Source organism: Mya arenaria, chromosome 2 (genome assembly GCF_026914265.1).
Source record: "Mya arenaria isolate MELC-2E11 chromosome 2, ASM2691426v1".
NCBI lineage: Eukaryota > Metazoa > Mollusca > Bivalvia > Myida > Myidae > Mya > Mya arenaria.
In genome coordinates, this window is record NC_069123.1 from 66,478,318 (window position 1) to 66,498,663 (window position 20,346).

The 20,346-nt window shown below is 34.0% G+C and overlaps 1 protein-coding gene across 3 annotated transcripts in view; it reads right to left on the bottom strand.

Annotated features, from left to right (window-relative positions):
• Window positions 1-1,221: 1,221 nt before the first annotated feature.
• The window catches only part of LOC128212503 (ras-GEF domain-containing family member 1B-like), a 51,042-nt gene continuing 31,917 nt past the window's right edge, over window positions 1,222-20,346 (bottom strand). For all 3 annotated transcript variants that reach the window (XM_052917990.1, XM_052917998.1, XM_052918004.1), the window contains 14 exons: window positions 12,169-12,264; window positions 11,056-11,145; window positions 9,692-9,769; window positions 9,273-9,361; window positions 8,469-8,610; window positions 6,571-6,723; window positions 6,104-6,265; window positions 5,726-5,869; window positions 5,299-5,433; window positions 4,935-5,030; window positions 4,577-4,633; window positions 3,877-3,943; window positions 3,550-3,622; window positions 1,222-3,320 (listed from right to left, as the gene is read on the bottom strand). In XM_052917990.1, coding sequence (XP_052773950.1) covers window positions 3,302-3,320; window positions 3,550-3,622; window positions 3,877-3,943; window positions 4,577-4,633; window positions 4,935-5,030; window positions 5,299-5,433; window positions 5,726-5,869; window positions 6,104-6,265; window positions 6,571-6,723; window positions 8,469-8,610; window positions 9,273-9,361; window positions 9,692-9,769; window positions 11,056-11,145; window positions 12,169-12,264 — 1,401 coding nt within the window. In that variant the 3' untranslated portion in view covers window positions 1,222-3,301. The remainder of the gene's footprint in view (window positions 3,321-3,549; window positions 3,623-3,876; window positions 3,944-4,576; window positions 4,634-4,934; window positions 5,031-5,298; window positions 5,434-5,725; window positions 5,870-6,103; window positions 6,266-6,570; window positions 6,724-8,468; window positions 8,611-9,272; window positions 9,362-9,691; window positions 9,770-11,055; window positions 11,146-12,168; window positions 12,265-20,346) is intronic.

The following is a 20,346-nucleotide window of genomic DNA, read 5'->3' on the forward strand; positions in this document are numbered from 1 at the left end:
CCCCTACACAACCTTTTAAACAAATACATATTTTTCATGCAGTATGCTGTCCGATATTTAACTTTAGAGCCCTTTTTCCTATCCAGTGAGCGAAATAGGGCCATCTTAGCCCTCTTTTTTTAATGAAAAAATTGTCTTTCGAGAGAGATTACTTTGTAACTTACAGACAAAATGTTATGAAATTTTAATGACTTGTGTAGAAGTAAAATGTGGTAGTGGCAGGTGCCCATTTAAGTTGGGTCAATTACAATAGAGTTAATGCCTAATACTTAAAGTTGTCGGACCAGCTTTCTCTTCGAAGCAGAAATTGAAAGTGTGTATATTGACAAGTACTCAAGTTATGATTACCTATCAGTACATTGCACAAGATTTGTTGCCCTTTTATTATGAAACAGCATAACAGGTTAGCATGGTCTTCAGGGGAGAAACAAGCAGTATGGACAATATAGAATCCCTAAGGTAACATACTTTTAGAATAAAAAAATGACACAATGTAGGAAACTGACCTTCAAACACTGACTCTGCATCAATGAATTAGTCATGTAACATATTTCCAAACCTTTATAATAACATCTGAATCACAACATTATTGAAGAAAATGAAGAACATCAATTATTGTAGTTAACATAGCATTATGGAGGGAGAACACAGACTGGCAGATACTATTAAGGATGGAAAAATTGGCAACAAAGCAATCGAGCAATATATTTTTACCTTTTTTTTTTATTTGAAAGTATTTGTAATCCATGTTTGTTGTGTGATGACGTTGTGTGTATCTCACTAAATGTCCATTTTTCCTTGAGCTGTACCACTCTAAACAGGGTGATTGCTATATAACAGCAAATCTCACTCATAATAACCAACTTAATTTTTTTCATTGTTTGGATCTTCACCTATCAATCCTTGGGCGGGGATATCGTTGATCAAATTTGCTTGTTATGCACCAGTCAATTGTAACCACGGCCCCCCAGGTCCAAGGAATAGCAGGGACTTTGACTTTCGGTCCAGCCAAGCCGGGTTAAATCCCTGCCTTGTGGAGACGAACTGCTGGTAAAATCCCAGCCAAAGGCCCCGCACCCCAGGGACTCTAGGTAAGGCCCATTCCTCGCTATTTCCTCGCACGAAGAAAAAACCACAGCATTCACCCGGCAAAGATTATTACATCAAAATATCATTATTATGTATTGATAATTACAACAACAAAAGAAAAAGAAGCATGTGAAGAGTTTATATTTTATTCCTTATTCACAGAATTCAGATTGGAACATCAATGTTCTAAATAACAATTTATCCAATGGGAATGCAGAGTACAAATTACAGATAGAATGAAATGTATGAAAAATATTGATTGCACTAATAAAACTAAAGATGTACATGTATGTATATGTATGGGTCTTATCCCTGAGACAAGAAAGTGCGAAGCATTTGAACTGCGACAAACATAAATGGGTCAAATAGAACATGATTAAGTAATGTATTAGTTTCGGAATAGTTTTAAGCATATGATTCATAAAAAGATCTTTAAACCACCTTAAAAGTACCACGAACCTTAAAACAATGTCTTCCCTCATATGAAACATGGTACTGCTTCTTCTTATTGTAGTTAATGTATAAAAGTATCAGTTTATGGCTGTATGTCTATATTACTACAATTTTCTTATTTTATTTTACACTCTTTTTAGATACTGGAGAAATGAAATAACTTATTTGCATTTTCAGACCTACCCTGCTAAATGTTATGTATCATAATAAGACAAAATGCAAAATCTAGTTGCGACATTAAAAAATTCTGTTTGAACATCAGATGGCAAAATGTTGTTTTCAATCGTTTCCTGAACTTGTTTTCAACCTCAATACAGTCTAAACTCAATTCAAACAAATATACAGCAAAATAACAAAATATGACACTAACATTACCATACTTTTCACTAAGATCTTGAATGAGCTGGGTCTCCAGGTTTGACAAAACTTTGGACATACATTGCATGATTGTAAAACTAAATTTATGTTACACTACATACATTTGCATATGTAAATACTTAAGCAAATAATTGAAAAAAAAACACAACTTATTTCACAATGAAAAACCTGGTCCTGATGTACCAGCATTGATCCCACTGATACGGTCATGATGATGAAATGGATTATATGAGCTGAAGAAATGTTTAATTGACTAGACAGTACTCAAATTCCAATTTGAATTGTTGCGGCCTTAAAAACATGGAAATGGAAAACAGTTTAATATGCTGAGGGTATGAAAATAATTTTGCTTTTCATTTTTTTCGAAAAAAGAAAAACTAATAAAAAATAAGTTTTAAAAAGCATGAAATTGTTTTCTGTCTGATAAGAAATGTATTTAAGAATTTAGCAGAAGATAAAATTGACGTTTAATACTTTCCCTAGGCATAAAGGAATATCAACACTGAATACCATCAATTTTTGGCAAGTAAAAAATAACTTAACAATATGTAGCATTTAGCATGGCTGAAATGATAGCACTTACTTATGGCACCAACATGCATGAACCATATTACATTTAACAAAGTTTCAACAAAACATGACAACAACAATATTGGTCCAACGGAAGACCTTATATACAGCCAAAAGAAAATTTAATAAAAAACATACATAAGTTATCAGTAAACAACATATACAAAACTTTGGTGATTAGTGACTTGTCAATGCCATTTATTTCATCGATAACACTGTACATGAGCACCTACAATTTCTGCATTTTAGACCAAAGAACTACTTTCTAGTTTTGGGTTATCATAACAGCCACCAACACATTGAGCATAGTTTGTCTGCTATGGCAACAGCGGCAAACACTTTCCTCTGTTTGTTATGGCCGCACATCTGAGTTCAAAATGTTAACAAGCCAACCACTTGCTTTTGTCAAGTAATCTTGTCAACTTGCCTGAAAAAGCTGTCCTCATATTCTAACAACCTTCATGGAAGTTCTTGACCTTGATGAGTAGCACCAGGTGCACTGACCTATGTCTGTTGATGAACTAACACACTGCAGTCATTTATCTGCTCTATATGCCCTGTGTAGTGCATTGTTTATCACACATTAGACTGCCTTAAACAGCAGGTGCACAACCATGGAACATACATCCATTGTGGACCATACAACTCTGGTGGACCATGTAACCCTGGTGGACCATTTAACCCTGGTTGACCATTATGGTGGACCATACACCCTGGTGGACTACACAACCCACTGCCTGTAGCTGAACAAGGATCTGTATGAAGTCTCTACAATTTAGCAGCTTTAACATCTTCAAGCCTTATGCATCTGTCATAAGCCGGCCTCCGACCTGAAAACACACATCAACACATACAGGTAAATGACAATATCTAAAATAGAACTTGCGAAAGTACTGCTTAAATGCCATCTAAATTAGAACAAATTCAGTCATTGCATGAAAATATGAAGAACGATAATAAAAATATAAATATAACAAGCTATTAATTTTGGTCAGTTTGTTATCATTGTCAAATTACAAGTATTACAGTTTGACACTTATGACAGTAAAAGCAACCTACTTGAGTTTCTTATGTCGCACCTTGTCGTAGCTGTTCTCTGGTGGCTCACACTCATATGATGCCAGCGACAGAGCTGGAATAGAAATAGAAACATGGGTTATACAGAGGTAATTGGGGATCATCTTTCATAGGTCATGAAAATATATTGAAAACAAAAAGTAGTCCCGGACCACGAGTTATTGCAAAAGGGGCAATGCAGAAAATACCAGTATTCTTAAAGCATATGGTTTTAAAAATTAGACAATGAAACACTTAATTAATAGCACAGCAGAATGGATGGATAGGGTATCCCATAAACTAACCCTGTAATACAGTGTGAGAACTTACTGGTTTCTGAGAAGACAGGGGAGGTGAGGATGTAGTGTAGAACGTCTGTGTGCTTCACAAACGGGCACTGAAATGTACACATATCACTTGTAAGATCATCTGTATGAAGGTATGTTCAATATCAAAAGTTTAATACTAAAGTGGATCAAAATGCAGCTCATAATCGTCAATAACAGAGAAATGATTTTTAAAATAATACAAATAAATAAATGTATTCAGTTTGTCGTCTGCATGAACACACAGTTTTTTTAACTGTTTCATCACCATGGTATCGCCCCTTATTATCTATTTATTTCAGATTAAATTTACATGGAATATCGATATTAATCATTTTGAATAATACCCTCAAATCTAGAAAACAGCTTCTGCTTACAACTGTAATCACATTGAGGAAAGTACCCCGGTACTTAAAATGCATGGAAGATTTATCTTCAAAGAACGAGATTAGTTATCCAGTTATCAGACCTTTTTTTTGCTTTCGAAATGAAACAAATGACAGAAATTGGCAGATAGATATTTTTTTTCCTGAATGATGAACCCCCCCAAAAAGAGCTCATAACATTTGAACTGAACACACATTGTTGATAATTAAACAGATAAACACACCACTATTAATATCAACAATCAGAACATAGCAGTAATCTTGCCAATAGTTAAAAGCCAGTAAACAGCAACAGAAAATGTCAAAATTGTTTCTTACCTCAACTTGTTGCCAAGTCACAAAGTCAGATATGTGCTTTGCCATCTGCCAGAATTTCTGGAACACAAGAACACTTGTTTGATAATGTCTGGCAAAAAAAACATTTAAGGCATATTTTTGTGACGCCATTCTTTTTTTTCCACTGTTTAAGACAATGGTGGTATTATTTTGAAAAAAGAAAGCGTCTCGTAATTTGCATACAGATATTTGAGATTGATTTAGTGTCCAGCAGACAGGCACCTTACGTTCAAGAAGTAACTCATATGTAATAAAGATGATTAGGACAATGCATACAGCTGCAAGCAAATACCATTTAAAAACGGGTATAATTATGAAGAATAAAAGAGTGAGTTCCTACCTCAAAGTTAATGCTCCCATTCTCTGCTGTATTGGAACAGCCTTCATTAATAAAGTAAATGTCTTTAACAAACAGGCTGAAGAATGGTATCACAATCTGAAACCATACAAATAAAACATTGTTACAATCATATCAAAGCATAGTTTCATTGAATGTGTGGTAGTTGTTTGAATCTGGATTAACAGATTCACCATATTATGTTTCCATACGTTAGTTTTAAAGTCAATACATTTATTCCAATGAACACTACAATGTAGCAATAGTTCTATTATCTCATACTCTTTCATACTCTTTCAAGCAACTCATTCTATACATGTAAGCATCGTTTATTATCAAAAACCCTGATTAACGCAAGCTACTGTACCTTTTCCCGACTGTCAGAGGCCCCGTGTGATCGCCACATAGCAGCCTTGAGACAAGACCGGTAACTGCCAAAGTTGTTAGAGGGGTCCATCTGCAACTCCAGGATACCAAACTTGGCACGATTCACCTTCGCCCACTGAAAGACAAGAGTTTATGTTAGAAAACAAACACTTGATCAACTTGAGACATACACAATTCACTTAAGTATGAATTAACTTTATAAAAATCTTTTAAATTCTTATCCCTGCCCGCCCCCTTCAGAAATATTTCAGGCACATCACATCATCCTTTAAAGAGATACTTGTGTAATTGAAATTTTAAAAAATATGTTTCATTATAATTTTTTTATATGCATGTTACATTAAATAAGTGAGTGAATCTGAAAAAGCATTGAGAACATACTGATTTATTTAAGACTAGTAACTTACAGTCTTTTTGAGCCTGGCTACAGGGTTCATGTTCATGCCAGCTATGATAGCCATTAATGAGTTGAAGTTGCCGATGTTTATACACTCTTTCGCAACATCAATAAAGTACTCCACCAATCGCACCCGATTTTTCTTTTTTAAATGCTGAAATAGAAGTTGGACGCACTTAGCATATAATTTATAGACACACTTAGCATATAATTTATGGATACATAAGGCTAATGATCATGAGTGTTGATACACAGGTCATCTCATGGTCAATAAACATTTGGATGCTAACAGCTTGGGAGTAATTAAGATCAATAAACTCAAATTTAGTAAACATGTCACCCATTTTACCTTTATTAACTGACCAGTCAATAAACTATATATACATACTGAGCATATTTCTGAAGCTACGAGATAGCTAAGTCGGTTAAACCACTGCACGTAAGCCTCGAGGTTGTGGGTTTTCTTCATGTCTCGGAACACGGGGATTTTCTTCTCCTCCTTGGCAAACGCCTGAACAAACTCTTCGGGACCGATCTGACTCAACCGCTCCTGGAGTGGTAATTCTTTTTTGAATATTCAAATCTTGTTTTAACCAGATCAAATTTACAAGGAATCTGTAAATCACATAGAAGACCACTTTAAGATAGACTGGTATATCAAATAATGTGTTGAATGATATATCTAAGTCTGATTAAATTTCAGCGTTTGAAGTTTCAATAAAATATGCCTACATATGGCAAAAATGACAAGTGCGCTACAATACATGCAACTCCACTTTCATACATGTTCCAACTCAATACATGCAACTCCACTGTCATACATGTACCAACTACAATGTACCAAGCTAAACTCACCAGCTCTATGTGTGTAAGTTGCTCAGCGAGTCGGAGTGGACCAGGACACACCTCCATGATGTCTGTTGTTGGAGCAATCTGGGTCTGTGAACGCTTGATTGCCTCAGCATTCAGCTTTGACAGAACTTCTTCATACCGATTCAACTGTGCCAGCTGCAAAGTTTAAAGATTGTTATTAGAAAAAAAGCTTACTGCATTTGGAGAAAAGATAACAATGGTGTTTATGTTATTTCACTACTGGAAAACAACGTAATTTGTCATATATGTAGTAAAAAATGCCAGAGGGGTCATATACTTCAATAAGAAGTTGTAAAGTAGCATTGCCAACGATTTATAGCTCTCTTAGCATAAGGAACATTCTCAAGGAAATAAAACCATGAAGCAGAAGCCTTTTTCTTTTCCTGGATTAATGATTCTCTTAACTGCTACAAAATTTACAGTTTCTTTTTTTGTGAACTAAACTTGTGGTAATAACATTATCTTCATTACTATGTCTTTTCACTTAGCCAATAAATACAACAATGAACTGGAGAAGAAAAAAATTCCATCTAGCTAAAAACATTGCAATAATGCTTTTTGTTGAAACAGCAATTGTTAAACTTATTACATGATGTGTTCTCCAGATTGGTTTCTCATCTGCTGTAAACATTTCAGATCTATCACGTCAATAACCCAGCAGTTTATGGACATAAGCACCTATCTATTCATGCATAATTTAGCCTGTTTGATGAATCTGTAAGTGGATTATTTTCTTCATGCTCTAGAAATTAAATTTCCACAAAAAATATGATAAAACAAATTTGCTTTTATGCTCTGCCAGGCAGTCTTTTGATTTCAATAAATAATGAGAGTTGGTCTTATGGAGACATAAGAATGTATATATGTCTTGTTGTGAACTATTAACAGGTCAAATCTTATACAATTTCTTGGCTTAGCTTCAAGAATTTACAGCCTTATTAACAACTTTACCGTTTTCTGTATTCAATTAAATGTTTTTTTCAGTACACTGCAAAGAACAATTACTGTAATTAACTACGATAATGTGAAGTACAGATTTGACGCACTGTCGAGGATGGAGTAGAGCCAAAATGTTTCCACTACAAAAACCAATATTTTTCCCAAGATTTATTCTTTTCTCTTACAACATACACTATAATTTTACTATTTTTTATCTTCATCTCTTCAATAAACCATATTTCTCCAAGATGGAAGTTTAAAACCAGGAAAAGATGCTGAGAAATAAATGAGGCAAATCAACCAAATAATAGAGCCTGATTTGATAAGACAGTGCCAGGTGTCATTCAAATTTAGATCCAATTATGTGAGAAAGAAATTAATCAAACAACGGAAATGTCCATCATGGACATTGTGCCTGTTTATGTCTTTTAAATGTCAGAGGTCTGGTGTAAAATGCCAGTGGCATCAACAGGAACTTTAGGGCAATACAGCATCATCAATGCAATTCCATACATTCCAAGTTGAATTGAAAATTTCAGTTGTACAAAAATAACATGATGGTAAATGCAATATTCCTGTCTGTGTTTATATTCCTATTTAATTATCATTCTTGAAAATCCTTGCTTTACCTGTTATCACCTGTTTGCATTCAGGAGCAGCAATATTGATATGTTTGTGTAATTGAAAGCAGGCATTCAAGTAAACATTTGTATAAAACTGTCATTATAAAACATCCTGGTCTAGCACTGTAATCCAGAAATTGATTTTGAAAATGCAAATGATAAAAACAACTTAAGTGACTGCTACATTTGCTACATTTTTACACACAATACTCCAACTGTAAGATCCTTCAATGCTGGTTTGAAACATGCAATCAGTGAAAGAAAATACAACTTCAGAGTGTTTCAATTTGGTAAACAATTGTTTAAGGATGGCTGTACCTTATTGAGTAGATTATGTGTGATAGCGCCCATCTCGTGCCGCAACTCCGGGAAAACATTCAACACACGGTGCGAGATCTCCTTCAACTGACGCATCATACGTTCATCCCGGAAATCATACGGAAACATCTCTGTCCACTCACTGAAATGAAGATTTTTTTATGAAAAATATAGAGCTCCATATTTTCAAGAAAATGTGTTGCCAACAATTGTATTGAAATAAAATAGTTGATGATTTTTATTGCAACATTTATTACATATATAATGAAAGGTAAACACATAAAAGGTAATATACATAGGTGAATACGACCATTTGACAACAACTATATTGGTTTCAAATTTACAGATTGTGCAACAGGCTTCAGAAAACATTCCAAAATAGTTGAAGATATTCCATCGATATCTAAAGCTCTTTAAATCATACAGTGAAATGCGCAAAGAGAATTTATTATTTTCAGCACAAAATCTCTTCTGAACCCTAGGAAAATGAACAGAACATGAAGATTCATCAATAATTCAGCATTTCCGATCCATAACTAAAAGTTTCTCAAATTCTCAGCTTCTTCCACAAAAAAACAAGTCTGTTACTTCATTACAAATACCATGTTTGGACAACAGAGTTGTGTTTGTCTTGATAATCACATCCTTAGGGATTTCACTGATTACCAACACATCAACAATACTGCAACAGAAATTATTAAGTTTCTGAGGCCACAATGTTCTAGATGATAGAAAACCTTGGACGATTGACTGATCTAATGAAAAAAAAGAACAACAGTTTTGGACATGTTGTTAGTACAATACCTCAGTAATTGTATGATGTTTTGACCAAACTTTCCAAGCTTCTGCTTCTGAATGTTGTCACTGGTCAGGTTCTGTTGGAATGTGCAAACCTAAAAAGATCACATTTAAATAATCATGTCAAAGACATTAAGATTTTAGGTAAATGTATAATGTCTGTATTACCTTAAAAATGTATGCTGTTTAATGATAATCAAATATCATATATGAATTTCTAGAAACAATAAAAATCATTTTTTACTTAATTGCATTCAAAACATGCATTTTCTTAGATAATAAACATAAAATGTTCATTTAAAGCATGTTCATTGTGATTTATCAGCAAACAGCTGTGTCTTTAATGGCAATGAATACAATTAATTCCATATTTGTATGCAGTTTCAGTGTGCAAGTTTAATTTATGATGATGAAGGTGTTCATACCTGGCAGACCTCAGCAAGAAGCTCATGTGGGCGAATAAACAGCCGCGAACTCAGTAAGAATGTGAATACATAGGTTCGCTGAAATGTAATATGAAGACAGTGTATGCATTAATAGGGCTGGTGATGCATGAAGGTTGACAATTAAATAAAAACACTTTAAACAAATTGTTAAGTTCACCAAATATGGGGTTTCAAGTCTTAAATATTTTGAAAAAGATGTAGTGTATCAAGAACACCGTTCCTCCATTATTGTCTGTATTATTCCTGGAAGATGTTATGCTCTGAGTTTATGATTAATATTACCTTTAACTACAGACCAACACCCAGTTATTAAACTCATAAATGATTCACAGAAGACCAGGTAACTAATTAATTTCTAAGATAAGAGTGTTATATTACTAGAAAAACCAGAATCCTTGTGCATTAATCTACACATTGTCAGGAATTTCATATTTTTCCATGATTTTCTTTATAATGTCAGGCAATAAAGCACAATAAAGCACACAATGGTATCTATGAGCAAGAGTTTGGGCGTATGCATATTTTGATAAATAGGAACAATATTGAACAATGTGGTGAGATATGGTTATTTATTATTCCACCCAGTGTGTGTGATATCTGGAGGAACCACCTCGACACTCCAGGATTTCAACAAATGGTTCCTGTTATATACCAACACTTGCATCATTAGCTTAGATAAATGTATGACAAATAGGCAAAAACTAAAACAATACAATTTCACATGGTACTTGCAAAGTTGATACAATGTTTGTTATAACTGGCATTTGCAGCAAAAAGCCACAAGTGCATACAATTACACTAATGAACAGCAAAGCAGGATTTAATCCTTTTTTACAGTTTTGCAGCCATAAGACTAAATGAAAACTATTTGAAAGTGAAATGTCAAAAAAGTGAGGGGCTGCCAATTCAAGATTTTAGTGTTCTTTTTCTCAGTTGATAAAATGTGATATTTAAATAGGTCCAGGGGGGATAGTTCAACAACCAATTATTTAAGCAAGAGTTCTGGACTTTGCTGCACATTTGCCTTTTGTCACTGGTAACATATGTATTATGTGTCATGTCTTGTAAACATCTTGGAACAGTTTGCAGTTATGGTGTCTTTTGGTGGTGTTAAGCATTTAAATTTAAGATAGAAATTCTTTAACACCAACAAAATTATGAAGGCTATGATAATAATAATCTGAACTGAAAAAGCACTAAACTCCGGCATGCCACTAGACTTTTTAAAAAGATGCAATTTCTCCCCCTGAGGCAATCTGGATATATGTGTGCATATCTGGAATGGGTATATGTCTGCATATCTGGGATGGGTATATGGGTGCGTATCTGGGAAGGGTACTCACGTCAGGGTTGTACTCTGTGGTGGGCACAAGGTGCTGTATCAGGGCCTCCACAGAACCAGCCTGCAGGTTACCATCCTTAAACATCAGGGCCTGCAAATATTCATAGGCAATTATAAACTAACTGTCTCCCTCTCAGCTACATTAATATTTGCTGATTCTTTATCAAAGATTTGCTATTTATCTTTCTTTTCAAGAAAATGTGTGGGATAAGAATCTTTACATCTCTTTATGACAGAATGCAACATTCTCATACCATATTGCCTGCAGGTAGTAAGTGCTTTGAGCTTCCTGTTTACAAATATTCAATTGAGAGAATACCTTGGCCAGTTAATACATCTGTTTGAATAATACATACCACAAGCTTATATTAGCAACATCAGCCTAAATTAATGAATGTTGGCATAAATAGTATACTAATACCAATATTTTCCGAAGATGAAGAATAACGTAAAACATAAATGTTCAGCCATTTCTCAGCTTAGGAAGATAATGAAATGATCAAGAGTAAATAATAAATACAGGCCAGATACAGTACTTGACTTTCTCACAAGCTGCAGACACCACTAGAAGCAGTTATCTGCACATTTTACCACAGAAGGTTGCATGGCAACCTGTCACGAAATTCTGTGGTCCGTTTCAAATTCAGAACTCCTTCAATTTCAGAAATGGTGCTTACTGCTTAAAAAAAGCTCTTATACTTGAGTGGAAATTTGGAATAACAGGAAAAGTATTGTTATAAACTTGTAATTATAGACAAGTGTGGTATAGGATTACGGAAAAGATTTTAGTGGTTTTCAAAATGGTCTCATTCACTAATTAATAAAAATATTCCATTGACTAAATGTGAGGTTCTAATCATGCAGTAACTAACTTTGCAGCATCTCTCCTTATTGCAGCAAAAATCAGGTTATGCCTAAAAAGCATTTCAACTCAACTGAAATAGCTTAACTGTCACTTGAACATTGTTTTATTTAGTATCCCATACAAAACAAAAATTGCAAAAATGAAAGTTAAGACTTCAGATTTTACATTAAGCACCCGTATGGGACAGTGCATTTTCCAGTCTGAACTGAACATGAAATTACAAATATGTTATAAAACATTAGTTCTTACATCATTCTCATTGCAGTTGGTACTCTGACAGTCATAGCCACCTCCGGCCTTGTCAAACATCTGAGACAGGCTCTGCATCTGCGGGACCACGTTTTTCTAAAAATACACATATATAGCACTTATAAGTTTGACAAACTTTAGATATAATAGTATAATGCCCTTTCACTATCCTTACAAACTCAACACTGTATTCAGTGTTGACTAATCTTGATCAATACTGACTTCAGCAGTAAATGAAGCAGCAGCATCAACAGTAACAGTAACAGAAGCATCAATACTTTTCAATGATTGTGAAACAAGTCATAACAACATTATATTAATCACATTCGCTGGCATGATTTTACATGCAAGTGTGGTCTTTAGTGGTCAACAGAAGTAACAGTCACTGCACTAGCTTATTAAATTCAAGTCAGATCTGAACTAGTGTATTCTGTTTCATGTCACTTACATCTAAGCACAAGCCTATAAATCAGTTTATAGGTCGGTGATTTAATTAAGTGTTTACTACTGCTTTTGTTCCAGTGCAGTCCATACAGCACACACACATATAGGATAAATATATAATTTTCATAAAACTTTATATACCTTTGCCAGCAGCCTCATGATTGTTGAGGAAAAAAAAACAATTCCTTGTCTTTCTGTTTAATCACTGTTTTGCATCAGCAACAATCATAAACCACCATTAACAACTTTTAAATTAATCCAATTAGTAATGGTTGGCGGCAAATATAAACCTGATGCTGCTAAGCACTTAGCAGTCCTCAAATCTGATTGGTCAATTCTCCAGTACTCTCAACACACTTGACTCTGATTGGTTATCTTGATACGGGAACCATAAACCACAAATTAGTTCCAAAACATCCCCTAGTGCCAGACATGTTGTTTTGATGTAATCTAAACCACATGTGTTTTTCTTAAAATTTATAGTTTATATAATAAACTAAAAAAACAAATTAATATAGTTAATTTTAAAGTTGTTGCCATTTTCTCTGCTTGCTATGCTAAAAATAAACTAAAAGTAACCAATGACTCAAAGGGAAAATTTAAAAGTTTCATTACGTCATCAAGTTTTTCTCCTTATCTAGCTAAGAGTGTGCAATTAAGTGTCTTCCTGAACATCTTCATTTTTTTAAGTAATATTCCTTATAAACACTTTAATATGAAGACCTTGAAGAGATTAATCATTCAATCACAGACTGCATATAATTAGTCATACCAGGAAAAGAAAACCTTGGAAAATCTAACTTTTCAACAGCGAGTGCCAGTTACTCATGTGACAGTGTGACAGGCAAAGACAACAATCATGACGTTTAGATAATAATAAAATCATGTGTAATGGTTTAATCCCAACTCTTGACAAATCTATAATTATGACAGCATGTAAGTTAAAAACAAATGAGAATGATTTTATGTTGTGGTTAAATTTCCCTTCCACACTCCAAAAAGACAATATTAACAATAGTACATGTAAACCTAGATAAAATCAGAATAAGCTAGGTATACACAAAATTATTTCCCTATGGAAGCTCAGAGGCAATCATGAAACATTCCCCTGTCTTACACACTAATTAATAAATAAACACTTCAGTATTCAGCTCTTTACATACCTAACAATGTCTACCCTAAATATTACATTCTTTTCTCAAAATCTAAGATTCTATGAATGCGGTCATTACTTGGCTCAAAGGAGCAACTGCATTTACAGAAAAATACCAAGTTTTTGGTAAAGGAAGCTAAATCACTAACAAAGCTTGTCATGAAACTTGTCAGTGCCACGCCAATAAATTATTTTTGAACATGACTACCACAGCATGTAGCAGGCAAGTTTATCTTACAAGTAATAAATGCTGACAGCAATGGCAGAACACAGACAAAAATACAAGTAATAAAAATTGCAGGAATTGACAGTTCAACTCCCACCTGCATAAGAACAATCGGAATAATGATAACCATAAAATTATCTCAAAGTTCAGCAGAGCTTAAACAAAAAATCAAAACTTGTCCATTGGCTTAGTCAATTACCAGTCTATTAATGGCTGTTTTGACTGACTGGGCATTTAATTAAGATAAACACTTGCCAAGCCAGAGGTTGAATTAACCAATTCCCCTTACAGGGTGGTTGTTTACTCTTGTCAGTCCTTGCAGTGGTCACCTAAAGCTCTTGGCTGTGGTCATTTGAGTCTATCAACATGCCAGCCCATACCCCAGCATGCTCATGGACATGTCAGCTTGCACCTAATGAGCACAATCTAAAATCTTTATTTTGCACCCCATGTGGTCCAATATCCATGTAAACACCCTTCAGTATGTTTATGTTTCAGTCCCTGCAGAACCAGTTAAAAATATTTGGGATTCCCATGTTATTGTCCTGTTTACTGGTGTTCAATGCATTCCTTCAGGAAGTTCAAAAGAATCTTATCTAGTAAGATGAAATGCAGAATTTATATCATCATGAAATGAAAATAGAACAAAGTGCCTGAGGCAGGCCCACGCAAATTCTGACATTACCTCACAGAAAAAAGAATGAAAACAAGAACATAAAGAAACAAAACAACTGAAAGATCATGTCGGCAGCTAACAAATAACAACAGGTTTCTTTGAAAGGTTTACTCAGGTGACAAAATTTCAATCTTTAATGAAAATAAATAATCAAGTTTTGAAAGGATCAGACAACAAAACACTGATGATTACCTGCACATGTAAGTGGAGGAGAAACACCATCACCTCAGACCGGGATATAAATAATATTTGGACAGGAACAGAGGTGTGGTTCTACCAAATCTACCATAACTCCAGACATGAATATAAATTACAGATTTAGCTCTTCATACTTGTTTTAACATGCCAGATGAGCCAACATTACAAATAAAGCACAAAAACACTTATGGACAAACACTTTATAACAATTATGTTCATGAAAAGTTCCCATATTTAGACATGCAAGCACAACCTGACTACAATGTTGTGGTTAGATCCAGCAGTTGGCATGTTAATTCAAGATTTTGTGGTTTTAACACCCACACTTCCTACAATAACAGCCACTGTTTTCTTCCTATTGCCTTCCATGGAGGCAGAAAATCACTTAACAATTGCTAATTTTGAACCAACAAAGATCCCATTACATCGCACTTGAGAGTTGACATGACCACAGCCATCACAGCACTTGTGTCTGACACTGGTCAAGGTAAACATAAACAAGCGTATAAACAAAATAATTATGCTTTCATTCATTATGTGGATTAAAGTAGATTTTCATTCATTTGTCCACTTTAATAGCATAAGTTCAACGTTTTCGACATCAAGAGCATTCATAAAATTTCAGCCATTTGTAGCTCTGAAGAAATGGGAAATTTGACTCAATATTGTAAGTTTGTAATTGCTTATTTTCATTATTTGAAAAGGAATCATAATTTAGGCAGATTATAAATGACTTAGTCAGGTGCCTTAAAGCTCATCAACACCCACTATTTGTTATTATTAAGCTGCAGATGTAAACATGCCTCCCATGATAATGTAAACAGAAGCCACTAGGGTAATTAAACGGGCCTCATTCCTGTATATATTACATCGGACAAGGCCTATAACTGTGCCAGCTGGATCCTGGAGTACACCTGATTTCTACATGTACCACATGCCAACATGTCAAAATGTTCCACCATGGATGCATGTAGTGCAACAGCCATGCACACAGCCGCCTTCTCTGGAGAAAAGTTAACATATCGTCTAGTAATTGCCCAATTTCAGATTGGAAACACAACACATTTTTCTGACTTACATAATCAAGGAAAGATATGAATGCCTCTTTCAAACTTCTGACATCAAAGCTTATCAGTTTTGATATATCGTTTTCCAGGAATGATTATGTTTGTATTTAATCCCCAAACAAACAAGTCACAACCTGTTAGAGTCAGATAGCTCCAGGAGGCATAAAAAAGGTGATATGATCTAAACTTGCCTTCAACCTTAACAGGGAAACAAATGTTGACAGAAAATATCCCATTTTGAGTAATGTGAAGGATTGTTTTTAAATCAAAATGTCAGAAGTTGCTGAAACAGAAATACCGGTATATCTTGCAACATTTTATATCCATTTTCTTCGAATAACATACTCTTTATTGAAGGTCATGACAAAAAAGTATTGAAATTATTTCTTTATATGAGATGACAGGCAACAAAGACCGTGCCCACTGCCCTGAAAATAGCAATATGATACTTTTTACACAAATTGCAACTAACCACCATCCTACTAAATAAAATGCCTAAAAAGCACCGGACCTAGATCTGCTCAATAGATAGCAGTTAATGATGATCATTAGGGTGATATTGGTCAGTATAAGTTATGATAGCCATCTTTATGAGTGTCAATCTGTCCATCATAACCTGGATATGTCAAACTTCATCAAGATAATGTCTAAAGGCATGATGTTTGAAGAAAATATTTCTATTGGTGGAACTCTATCTTTTAAACCTAAGTTTTCTTAAATATTATTATAACATTAAGTTCAATCACAAAAGAATATATAAATCAGTTTCTGATTAGTTAATCAATTTATGATAATCTGCTGAAAGATAAAAAGTTTATATATCCGGTATCAACACATTCAAAGACTATCAACACACTGAACACTATTTAGTGGATGCCCTGAATCACCTTGAATGCACAGAACTAAAACAGAACATTTTAATTTCCATAAAATTAAATTTGACATGCCTTGTTTCATGAATGAAGTGGTTGTAGGTTTGTTACTGCCATATTAACTGCCCAGCAAACTGGCCAGATACTGATAGGGCTTATCAGTAGCTAAACTTGTGGAGGCTTATGAACTCATTCAGACAGTAGTAAAACATTGATCTAGGAATCTTTAAAGATTTAAATTACCAAAAAATTGGTCTGTGTGTATGCATGCCTCACACTATAGCTGCTCTAGTCATTGCTTCATCTAGAAAGGCATGTTGCGGTCTTTGCTGCACCTAGCAATGCACGTTACTGTCTTTGCTGCACCTAGCAATGCACGTTACTGTCTTTACTGCACCTAGCAATGCACGTTACTGTCTTTACTGCACCTAAAATGTAATCTACTGCCTCTGGTGCACATAGAGAATCATTTCGGACTGATTACAACAACCATTTCAGGAAAAAATCCAGCATTTACATAAGAGTATCTCAGTTTAATCAAAGAATTGGTCTTTATGTCTGCATAAACCTGGCACTGTAGCTGCTCTAGTTAATTGTAAAATGTCAGCTGTCTGAGCCCCTTATGGAAACAGATGAGTATAAACACCATATTGTTACTGTCTGAACAATAGTTTGTCTGTTATGCCCCAAGGGTGTCTGGCAAACAAAACTGACTGATGATGTAGATTGTAGACTTACTCCTGCCAATTTTCCCTATATAATCTTGGCGCCTTTTTTGTTGATTTCTTTAAGTCAGCTTTTTATAATAAAGTTTTGAAAAGACAGCTGTTCCCTTTTTCAGCACATCTTACACTTCAAAAGTCCATGACTTTCAATAAGTCCCTATTCTTTATATGTTTGAACCATAGCTATGAGACTTTTTTAACATTGACAACAACGCAATGCTAATGTATTTTTTTCATTATACTTTTGGCATTGAACAGATCTACATAAAAATACCAGTGGTTACCGAATACAATTTGACAAAGATCGGCAATTGATACAATATGATGAATAAACCATAAACAATATTAAGTCAGTAGGTTAATGGTCAAATATACCATCTCGATGTCAGTCTGTGACACTAATGGATGCAACATGAACCCAAATTAGGGTAACATGTTCTCTTTACATGATTTATACAAACATTACTCAAGTAAGTTTACCCGCATAATGACATTTTAAGGTAATATTTTTAAATTCACTATTTATGCTTTTAACTGTCAAGAAAAATAAATAAAATAGGTTGCTTTTTAAATTCAGTGCAATTTTTGCTTATATTCCATTTTCATACTTGTATAAAAACAAGTGTAGAGGGAGATCAAATGTGAGAGCTAAATTTGGTAAAGGAAAAGTTGAATCAGACATAAACATTGAACCAAATAATATCAATTGCTATCTTAGAAACATTTGCCAAAGATTTTCAACAAAAAGTTATATTGAATAAAGTATTATATATTTATAACAATTTCCTTCCTATATTTTTTAAAAATGTTGAATATTTACTGAAAATCACTGCCAAAATCAGATACGCCAAGTTAGAAATACCCACTGGAGCAAATGTGCCCCACCCCTAGAAATGGGACAAATCCCCCATCCCCAACGGTCAATATACTGCATGGGTATTTGTGTTTATATGTAAATTTTTGCCCCTGGGATAGATTTGCTCCTCCCATCATCTACAGTAAATTTCATCATATAAATGCAGCAAAAGCCATCAAAGAAAAAACACTATAATATTGGACAGCTGTTGTCTTTCATAGACAAATAAGCAATTTTCACTACTGAATTCCTCATGCAAAATTCCAGCGCAACAGATGGAGCGATATATATGTTCCAAGAAATCATTTACATAAATATGACCTCATGAAATATTTTCCATGCATTTACCTGCCAATTTTCTTGTAGGAAGATTAGGTAAATTATTGTGAAGAGAAATACTAACAATTCTGTGTAAGATTACTCCTATCTTCTCTCAAAGACACAGAAATTGAATAGGACATATATATTTGAGTTTTGTCCTCTTAAAATTAATTGTTTTACAGTTCATTATGAATGTAGAATAAACATTGTTTGGATTCCGAACCATTTCTTAATGACATATCAGGTAGTCATTGGAACAAATTTCATTTTCAATGGTTGTAAACATTTGACTTACATGAAGAAAGAACAACAAAAAGCATTTGCAAAGAAAACATCATAATTAATCAGCAATGGTGACCATACCAAAGTGGTTGTGTAGTTGTGATATATTTACTATTTGATCTGTATAATTATTTTTTTATTAATTTCAATAACATAAGATTCACAAACCCTTAAATGTGAACTAAAATAAATCCAAAAAAAAAATGATTTAGAAAAAAAATGTATTCAGAGAAAAACACCTTACCTTTACTGTATTATTGTTTAATCCATCTTTTTCAAATAACTCCATTTTAGAGTCATCTGCACTCAATTTATTATTGTTTTTCTCTGGTTTTGTTTTACTTTTTACAGACATTTTGTCAATGAAGTCTCTGTTCACAAACAACACATTAATAAGCACTGAGAAATCACTTAAAAACAATTCATTAACTTTTTTCTGAATGTTAACACATTACAAATAACAACACTGCTACTGTAATTCAGCGAACTGACAACTGAACATTTTACAATGAAATCTTATAAACATTCATCAAACATGCCGGTACAAATTTCCGATACAGTAGGTAAAGATTTCACCACAGTCTAAACAGCGTGCTCCTGTTATCAGGGAGACCTTCAACTCTGGCTCCAGCTTCACTAGTAACTCCAGTATCAGTTACCGTTCACTGTAACTGGCACTTTATTACTAATTGCAAGGGCAATTACTTTATAGTTAACATGCCAGAGAAAACACAACAATTAACACTAGTTGTATTGAACCTTATACCTATCATAAGTAAGCCATAAGCAAATTTTCATCTTAATGGATTGGTAAGATCATTAGATAAACTGTGAGGCAACAATGCATATCAAATTATGAATATGAGCCCTTGTATCAGATTGATTCTTGCTGATATGCTCTGGTTCCTCATCACTGAGTTAGTCCTTGGGCTGTGTAAAATACCTACTCAACCTTATAAATATAATCATTTTGTAGCTTTACTTGTATGAAGATCTAATTGATTTGATTCAAATGCAAATTTATGATTGAGTATATAAATGCCTGTCATATCAATTTTCAGAATCTATTAACTACTATAATTAATACTAATTTAAAAATGTGTTACCCCTGATTTCATCATTAAGTTAATTAACATTTAAGGTATGTTTTTAAATAAGTTATAAATACCGCATCATTACTCTTTTTAGTTACAGAAAAGTTTACTGGTAAAATGAAAACAACCCCTTTAAAAATTTACAGCGATTTATTTGGCCTCGACATGCAGCTTTTGGAACATGAACTTATGATACAGTGTGATTGTTCAAAGTCCTTCCACAGCCATTGCCTCAACACTATTATTTTCGACTAATTACAGGGC